The 10,439-nt window shown below is 34.4% G+C and overlaps 1 protein-coding gene across 1 annotated transcript; it reads right to left on the bottom strand.

Annotated features, from left to right (window-relative positions):
* Window positions 1-393: 393 nt before the first annotated feature.
* LOC107840768 (putative late blight resistance protein homolog R1B-16) lies at window positions 394-4,830 on the bottom strand. The gene is given in 3 exon segments (XM_016684670.2): window positions 394-1,470; window positions 2,220-3,404; window positions 3,406-4,830. Coding segments are annotated over 2 exon segments (1,713 nt in total). The 5' UTR covers window positions 4,794-4,830; the 3' UTR covers window positions 394-1,470; window positions 2,220-3,079.
* Between the last annotated feature and the right edge of the window lie 5,609 nt (window positions 4,831-10,439).

Here is a 10,439-nt window from a genome sequence, read left to right as displayed (position 1 = left end):
AAGTGAGTGTGCAATCATGTTAACCATTCTGATCTATAATTGAGGGTCATATATTATGTGTAATAATTAAGCTTTTCTACTATCCCATGGATGTGTATGTAGATGCAAAATAGTAATGCCCAAATGAGTAATATTACTAACAATTCTATTAACTCAAAAATATGTTAAAATACAAATCCAGCCACATTATTCCAATTTAGAGAAATCACATCTCCTTGGAAGCCACAATAACAGTAAAGCTGCTGCTATGTGACCCTGATACGATACAAAAATACGAAAACGGAAATGACACACAAACAATGAAAAACACTAAAAATAAAGAAACAAGATAGAAAATAAAAGAGATAGATAGATTGACACAATGAGATAAAGAGAGGACAACCTAAGGGTATATCAAACCCGAAGACCTTCCTATCGAAATATGACAAGCAACCCACGTTTCTCACATAAGAAAACTAGCTATTTATAGACATGGGTTATTTATTACACAATGGGCCCAAAAGTGACCCTAAAAGCTATTGGGGCCAAATGACCCAAAGCCCAAACATTGGAATGGACACCCATACTCTCTCGAAGCCCAAGTTATCATCCAAATGCGGTGTCTCCCATTCCTTTCTTGGAGGATATAACCAAATATAGCTTCTTTCCAAGTTATCCTCCATTCATGTATTTGACCTCCTAGAATGACCAAGTCTTGAATCCGTAGATGTGATCCTTGAAGCACCGATCCCAAAGGAGTGGAGCCCATTGATCTTGTATCATACCCGGAGTTCACTAGTTCAAGTCGTGGAAAAAAACCTCTTGCAGAAATGCCGGGCAAGACTACATGTAATAGATCCTTATGGTGTGGCCCTTCTACGCCTTATAGATGAACCGAAATGAAATCCCGAGAGTTCAATCGCTCGGCCCTTGATCTTCTTTACTGATGTCCTTCTGAATCAAAATCACTCCTCCCTTGAAAGAAACATAAAGGGTCAGTAGAAGTTCGACGAGTCACATTAGTCAAATGCAGATTTAGAGCTTGTTCAACCGAACTCACTTCTTTCAACTCTTAACTTCGTGTGAACAGATACAGACATATGAAAATCATATGAAAGTGTTAAAAACATTCTGAATCCACTGATTCTAAAGTCTGAATCGGATACGCATCTCGAGAGAATCATACAGGGATATATGTGATGTAAACATACACAACAAATATTAAACTAATTAAACTGTGGTCTAGACTAAATCATCATCCATTTTCAACAATATAAATTGCTCCATTAAGGAGAGAAAGTACACCACAACAAGAATTAACAAGTTAGAAGACATTACAACATAAATTTGTCGAATCAAACTCCCCATATTAAATAGAAACCGATCGAATGCTCTTGTTGTTCGTCCTCTCCTTGTCTTCTTTTCCCCAAAAGCTGCTTGAAGAATCCACGATACTTAGTCGAGATCAAACCTTCAAATACTTACGTCCGGCTATAACAAAGCAATATAAATTAGAAATATAAAACCTCCCATTTACAATCAAATCATGTCAATTAAAGTATAGAAATATCAAGAGGAATTGTGTAAGTATACATTTTTACATTAGTGATATATATGTTAGAGGAATTGTTACAAAGAAATTAATGTTAAGAAGCGAAACAAGCTGCACCAAATTCCGCAACAAACAAGAAAATAAAAATGCAAAGAGAACACCTTGAAATGTGAGTTCATATTAAATTTCTTTTGCACAATTCTGTAAAATTTACTCCAATATATAAAAAATAAATGTCAATAATACTTGTCCATTTTGAAACAAATGGATAATTTACCCATTTTACCCTTAGCATTAAATATGATTCATTATCCAATGTGTTTTCCAAAGCATTAGATTTATTAGATTCAAAGGACAATAGGGTAAAACTAGCCCCTATCATTTACTATTTCTTAACTTGTGTCAAGTTAATGGTGGACAACTATTGACAGACGGAGGTAGTAACAATTAGAACAAATGTGCTCACATTTAGCAAGCTTAAATTAAAGTACAAAAATTGCTCAAAAATATATTTAAGGGGACATTTTGAACTACCCTCAAATATAAGAGATATTCTTGTTAATTTCTCTTACATTTTAAGTAGAGTTTTAACCAAATTTTGTCAAATTTTGCTAAATAACTTTTGTGTACGACTTGACTTGTGGTAGTGAGAAACAGAGTATGAACTTGATAAATACTATATACATACATTGATAGGAGATACGAACATCCACAGGGTTGTTTCCGAGCTCTTCTTAACTCAATCAGTTGTAGTGTGTGGATTTCTGCAAACTCAATGGGTATCTCTTTCAAATAATAGCAACTTCTAATCATGAGGCGCTCAAGGACAGGAAAATTGTCATCTGTGGCTTTCCAGTACTTGAGATCATTATGTTTAATTAGCAAAACTTTCAATCGAGTAAATCCCCTAACATTTGGATACCATTCATTGCCAAGACAAGCATTATCCATCAGCTTCAGCACCTCAAGGTCAGGCAATTCAGCTATGATGTCCAAGTACGACCAACTTAGACCAGTTTCTTTCAACTTCAGCTTCTTGAGCGTTGCTGGAAAAGCTTTTGCACTTGCTGGCAAAAGTCCACTAAGAGAATCTGTAAAATTCAATGTTTCAAGTTGATGCAGATGGACAAGATTGTTGAGAGGCCCAGAGGAAGTTGCATCTCGTCTAATTCGTAATTTTTTAACATTCTGAATCCCCATAATAACCTCCTTCGTGCAACAACGTGAAGACAAGTAAGAAATAGTTTGTAAGTTTGAAAAATCCATGTGCCTTCCTTTGTCAACAGATCCACTTGGGCAATCTGGCAAATAAATTCTGGGCAGTTTGAGATGCCTTAATTGCATTAGTCCCCAAATTTCCTCAGGAAAAGTTATAACTGATAGCATAGGCCCATGAACAATGAATGTCTGCAGATTCCATAACCTACAAATTTCTGGAGGTATGTTTAACTGCCAACTTCGGCTTCGAAATGATAGGTACCTCAACCAGATGAGGCTTAGTATCTGTACAGGGAAATTATCTATCTCATTGTGTCTCAGCTCCAAGACTTAGAGTAATTTGAAATGAATAAGCTCTGATTTGAAAATATAGTATGAATCCTTAAGATGAAAAGAGAAAATAGAACGGGTTCGTTTCAAAAGATTGTTGTTGTCATGATCTCTCAACCGACGATGTACAGGGGTAAGAAGAGCCCTATAAAGACCATAGGGACAATAATCAATTTCATCATGAGTCACGCGTTTAAAGGGCTGCATTTTTTGCATACTGAGATATCGACGTGAATCTGAGTTATCAAGCACAATGTCGTTCATGATAAAAATGTTCTCCCTTTGAATTTCTCTCACACAGAGGTCATATATTAGATCATGTTCATGATCTAATTTTTGTTCCATCTCGACTTTTCTTGCTGACGAGGACTAGACATCTATCGACAAGCTCTTGCAAACACTTCTGAGACTCTCCTTCCAAATCATTTTCCAACTTTAGGAACCCCTCAGCCATCCATGATCTCATCAAATTCTTCACTGGACTATCACTGTCTTCTGGAAAAATTCCGAAATGCAGAAGACAAGTCTTTAGTTCGCTTGTCAAGTGATCGTAACTCAATCCAATAACACGTGAACATCATTCATCAGGATCATTTGTGACGAATGATTTGACATCTTTCGCAACACTTTCCCAATCTTCTATTGCCCTTTTAGATTTGACAAGTCCAGCAACCACGACAATAGTTAGTGGTAACCAGTGACATTCATCTGCGATTTGCTTCCCAATAGTCTCCAAATCAGATGGTAACTCTTCACTTGAAAATGCTACACTTTTAAAAAGGTTCCAACTCTCATCTTGATCCATGAACCTCATCAGCAAAGAATTCTTTGTACCAGCATAGAGAGCTACTTCAGTGTTACGGGTCGTCAACAATATTCCACTCCCCTTGTTTTCACGTGGAAAACATATTCTCACGGCATCCCATGCTTCACTTTTCTACATGCCATCCAATACAATTAAATATCTCTTACCCTTTAAACTCTTTTGTAGCATGTATGCCAGCTCTACCTCACTTTCCGTGAAAACTTTGTCACCCTTTGTAGAACGCAGAAGGCTCAACAAGATTTCCTTTACATTGTGTTGTTGCGAAATAGTATCCCAGCTGCAAACATCAAAATGAGAACGAATGCATGCATCGTTGTAAACTTCGTTCGCTAAGGTTGTTTTACCTATACCTCCCATCCCGACAATCGGGATGACTGTGGGTTCACCAGAGTAGCTTCTAGTCAGATCTTCTACCAACCGTTTCCTTTGATCATCACGTCCAACCATACTGTTCTCAACATTCAGAATATTTCTTGATGAGCTTGGAAACTCTTGAACCGTTGGTTCCTTTGATGCATGTTTGCCCTTATCTTGAATCTTTGTTGACTCTGTCCAGATACAATCAATGTCCTCTGCTACTTGTTGCAGGCTATCAGAAAGCCTCTCTTGTGCCTTTACATCATTTTCCAATACAACTTCAGTCACTCTTAGTTGAATTGTTTGTTCAACAACATTTGCAACTTCTTTTATCTGTACTTCCAAATCCGCCATTTCTCCCGGAACATTGTTTTTCTCTAAGTTCTTGGCAACTACTTCCAGGGAACTAATCTTTCCATGAAGAGCGCAAATTTCATCTCTGTGATCATAGGTTAGAGATTGCATTGGTGAATTGGATGTCAAGAGCGATTCGATTGTTCTCATAAGAGACACCACAATTGCATGAGCCATATCTAATGTATTCACGTTTGGCTTTGCGATTATGACCTGAAAGCTGCAAGATGCAAGAAGTCAATGGTATTATAGATCACGTGATATGCAGATTGGCAAAAAAGGCAGCATAAACTAAATAAGATTAGGTGATTTATTAGTCTTCGCTATTCTCAATTTCTAAAATAGCTTGAGTAAATCATCTAGTATCCCCGACTTCAACCATTAAATATGCATTATTTTCCCTTTTCTTAGATAGTTATCAAACATATTCTTCTCTCCACTCTCAAGAGGTAGGGTTTCTTCCAAGAATTCACCTCCCAAGGCTCCAAATTCAAGCTTCCTCCAAAAAGTCAAGAAATTCAGGTTTGTGGGGTTTGAACAAGGATACTCTTCCGTCCTTATGCCCAAAAGTTAAATTTTTAATTGATTTTGAAGAAATTGTCTTACTATGGTTTATACCCACTTTCCTTATGCTTTGAGATTTTGATACTTCCTCATGAATTAAACATTGTTTTTCAAAAGTAATCTTAAGTATTGGGTTTGATATTTTGATATGAAGTTTTTATGAGATGTTGAATGATTTAAAGTTTAAGCATAAGTTACTAAGTTTACAAGAAGTTCAAGCTTATAAATTCAAGATACAAGCTTTACAATATAATTAAAGTTCAAATTTGATTTTATGATCTCAGATAAGATATGAAATCCACAAGTTTCATCATTAATATATTTAAGTAAGAGAAGTGTAGTTGGTTTTTAGTCTATAAATCCATATGCTATTTTAAGTTGGTATATATTTTGGGAGTAGTATTTAGCACCAAGAAGAGAATGTGGGTTTAGTGCATCCTATTTTCCAGAAACTACATGCCACCATAGGGCCTCGCCAGAGAGTTTTCCTCCTTTTCCCAATATGGGCTAAGTTTAATGATCACTCTAAGTTAAGGTTCTATTCTAATGGCAACGGTTGAACAATTCTCCTCAACATTGGTAAGACGTTAGACTCCATGATAGCTCATATGATTTATGTCGGTTATACGAATCTCCCATAAAAGTAAAGATTTTAGAAACTAAGTGTATTGACTCACTAAGCTTATCAGATTATGCTTTGTTATTCATGTTTTATGATATTTCAGCTTTTAATTTTATTCATGATCAGGGTGAGTCTTTTTACACTTAGTATGCATGATTTGAAAGTATGTTCAGCTTCAGTTTTACTTATTGCATTCACCCCCACATATTCAGTACATTCCAGAAGTACTGACCACATAAACGTCTGTGTGGCTACATTATTTCATGGTGTAGGTACCAGTTGTAGCCCACACATCATAAGCAGACAATTCGCAGCTTCCAACCAGCAGGTGATGAGTTTTTTTGATTCGAGGACTTCAGTCAGTTTCCACATTCAGAAATTCATATTTTATTCAGTTGTATTCATTAGGGATAGCTGGGGGTCATGTCCCGGCTACCTATAGTCAGTATTAGTAGAGGCTTTATGGAAGTCAGACAAAGTTGATATATTTAGTTTGAGTTTCTTTTGTATAATCATTATTGTAAGATTTTAAACAGTTTTGTAATGAACAAGTTCAGTTAATGGCATCTGTTCCGCTTATTATTTCTAGTTTTATGCATTATATTCTTATGTGACTAATGCAAGGCTTTAGGTGATGGTCTATGAGCCTTACAGGATATGTTGTACTAATTCCCTTCTCTTTTAATGTAACTTTAAAAATTCAACTCCAGGTAATAGCAGATAGACCATGATCTCTCTACCCATCTATCTACATCCCACAAAAATAGGGGTAAGATCTGCGTACATCCCACCCTCCTGATACCCCTGCTTGTAGGATTTTCTAAATTTTCTAGAAAGTTGGACCATAAAATTAAAGGGTCATAATTTAAAAGTCTTTTTTACTTTCTTGAGCTTCGTGTCAAGTCATAATAAGTCATTATTTTTTAAACGGAGGGTGCAATTTTTTTTTCTCCAGGATGATCAATAGTATCCTTAACAAAAGATTATTACAGGTTGGCAATACGTATGCTAAGTTGTTAAGGTTGATTTCAGATGATCACTCAACTAACAGTTATTAACTCAGAAAGATGAGTAATTAAGGGAAACTAACCTTTCAATGGCATAAAGTTGGGAAGAAGCAACTGATCACTGCAACAATATACTATCAGAAAAGAACATAAAAAACACAAATATGAGTATATAATAAAAAAGGTGTAAAACACAAAAGATATAACAGCAAGCAATCAAGAAAAATGGCATACCTCTCTGAGTGTCTAACAAAGTGTTTGCCTTGTGATAAATTGGGATGAGAACTTCAATTACTGTTGCATGTGGGGAAAGTGCTTTTATATATTTAAATGGAACAACACATCAATCCTAGTTTTAAGATAGAAAGTTATTAAAAGATGATTATATAGATATTTACTTTTATTATATTTTAATAATAAAGTTAAAAGATGATTATACTGTGTTTCAATTGTCATTATACTATTTTTGTTGCCTAGTCTTTTTTCTGAATGCTATTTGTTGTCTTCTTTAATAGTTGTCATGTTTTCTTCGCTATCGTTTCTTTTACATAACTAATTTGATTTATTGCATTTGAGCAAAGGTCTTTCGAAAACACTCTCTAACTTCACAAGATAAGAATAAGGTCTGCATACACTTGATCTTCCCCAGATCTCACTTAAGGAATTCCCACTTATGAAATTATATAGAAATATACCTCATTGATATATTAAAAAAAGACCTTTGTCCAATTTGTTGTACCTATCAAAAAATTTGTGTTTCTATTTGCTACCTGCCACTATACTTTGTGGACTAATAAGTCAATAAAGAAATAATAAGATAAGGAGCCAAATAGTTATTTTATAAAAAGAAAAGAATTGAGTATTACAGTCCTTATCCTACTAGTGATCTTGTGTATCAACATAGTACAGTCTATCTTGTTTCACTTCTTGGGGGACAATAGAAGCCCAAGATACCTGATAGGTAAAAACCCCTATAGAGAATCCATTTTTTTCTAGAATTGCAGTTTCTTTTCCAGTTTTTAAGTAGACAATTAAATTTGTACGAAGTTGAGCAAGTGGACATACGCTTCTTACATGAAAAATCATGTGAGGTGCACGCATTCTACATGACAAATCACATGAGTCATATAAGACGCCTGTGTCTACTCGTGCACATCCAAAGTTGGAGAGTATAGGTGCCAGTTGATGCTAAGTTAAAGGGTCCGTTTACGCATAATTCATTAGTTATGTTTTCGAGGCTCCCACTTGAGTTTTAAAAAACTTAAGCCGATTATGAAAATAAAAAATTGTTATGTGAACATTTAATATCAAGATTCAGTGATAGAAAACTTTATAAGCACAGGACAAGTCTGTGTAAAAGGGTTGAACCACAAGGGACTATTGTACACAGTCTTACCTACATTTGCTGTTAAAGGTTATTTTCATGACTTGAACCCGTCACCTTCTCCTTTTTTTTTTCTTGGGGGTGGGGGGGTGGGGGGATAGTTTGAGTTGTGTCTCTCTGGCGGCATAGCCATGCGGCAAATTTATATGGTAATATAAATATAAAATTTAGTTCAGCTATGACTATGGGCAATTTTCAAGTCAATATTGTAACGACAATAACATAGTGAGCCAAACTTCCAGCGGGGGCAATGTTCGACCTTTTTGCAAAGTACAAGGGCATTTTTCGAATTTTCGGGCAATGTTCGACCTTTTTGCAAAGTACAAGGGCATTTTTCGAATTTTCTACAAATTTTGCATTCTTATTTTATTATTAATCACTAATATTTAGGATCGATTCTTCTTCACACACATTAGATCTAGTGGAAGAAATGAAGAAAATAGAGAGAGATTTCTTGAGGAGAGAAATATTTTTCATGGTAACACCTCATGAGTAAACTACACGACGGACATGCTATTTATATTAATGATTTAGGGTATGTACAGTTACACAAAGAAATGAGAATAAGTGTCACAGTGCCTAAAATTTGGATCAGGACTACGCCCCGAACCCCACCTTCGGGTGGGGGGTGGTGGGGGGCTCCCACCCCCCACCCCCCGGCAACCTCACACGCGGAGGTTGAACCACGTGGTCATTAATATATAAACAGTACATCATATATTAATCAGGCTCCACACCTAACAATAATCTCCCATTTTTAAAAAAAATGATCTATTTTGAGTTAGCGCAGAGATTAACAAATTTTTTTTTTTTTTTAAATTTTGTAGTCTTAAATTGAAATTATATCAAATGTACTAAAATATCCTTTAATCTTGTAGTACCATGTGAAAACTTGGAATAGTATTGCCAAAAAAGAAAATAATTATTTTTTAAACGGACTAAAAATAAACGCAGATTAGTTTTTTTGAAACGGAGGAAATACTTGTTAAGTTGTTATATGTCCCATTGAATAAAAAATTAAAATATTTTTGTTTTTCAAATTAAAGAAAGTCTTGATAATTGAGTCATAGCATTACTCACTGTATGAGTCAAAAAGAATGCTTTTTTTTTTAGAAAAAGAATACTCCACTATTTGGCTCCCAAGTCCTAAGCTGGAGATTTGTTATTTCTTTATTGATTAGCCCACAAAGTATTAGTGGCAGGCAGCTAATATAAATTAAAAAATTTGTGATTGGTACAGCAAATTGGCCAAGTTCTTTCTTTAATATATCAATGAGGTATATCTCTGAATAATTCCATAAATGAGATCTGAAAAAGGGTATAATCTGAAAAGGGTCAAGTGTACCCAGACATTGTCCCTATCTCATAAAAATAGAGAGATTATTTTTGAAGGATCACCACTTAAATGCAGTAAATCAAATTAGTTATAAAAATAGAAAAAAACATGACTGCTAATAAAGAAACCAGAACATAGCATGTATTAACAAACTAAAAAAGGCTTCTAAATCTTGTAATCTTAAATTAAAGTTATGTCAAATGTATTAAAATTTCCTTTAATCTTGCGGCCTTAAACATACCATGTGAAAAGTTAAAATATTGTTGTCAAAAAAGAAAATGATCATTTTTTTAAACAAACTAAAAATAAAAACAAATCAGTTTTTTTTTTTTAAAACGGAGGGAGTATTTATTAAGTTATTATATGTCCCACTGAATAAAAAATAAAAATATTTTTTCTTTGAAAATTAAAGATAGTCTTGATAATTGAGTCATGTTCAAAAAGGTTCTCTATCTTTTTTTACAATAACAATGTTCCTCCTAAAGTTGGAGATTTATTTTGATCCTCCATCCATATCTTATTATTTCTTTATTGACTTATCTTATTAGGTAAATCTTTACATAATTGCATAAGTGATATCTGGGAAGAATTAATGCAGTCTTTGTCCGAAGATAGAGAGGTTGTTTTCGATAGACCCGTGCTCAAATGCAGTAAATCAAAATAATCTCTTTAATTTTATTTTAAAATACATAATCATCTCTTCAGAACTTTTTATCTTGAAACTACAACTCATGTGTTGTTCCATTAAAATAAATAAAAGAACTTTCCCCACATGCAATAATAAATCACAAGGCAAACACTTTGTTAGACACTCAGAGAGGTATGCCATTTTTCTCTTGATTTTAATCTTGTTTATATCCTTTTGTTTTTATATACTCATATTTGTGTTTTCTTATAGTATTTTGTTGCA

Source organism: Capsicum annuum, chromosome 9 (assembly GCF_002878395.1).
Source record: "Capsicum annuum cultivar UCD-10X-F1 chromosome 9, UCD10Xv1.1, whole genome shotgun sequence".
NCBI lineage: Eukaryota > Viridiplantae > Streptophyta > Magnoliopsida > Solanales > Solanaceae > Capsicum > Capsicum annuum.
The sequence above is the reverse complement of the archived record's forward strand: the minus strand, read 5'-3'. Positions and strand labels throughout refer to the sequence as shown.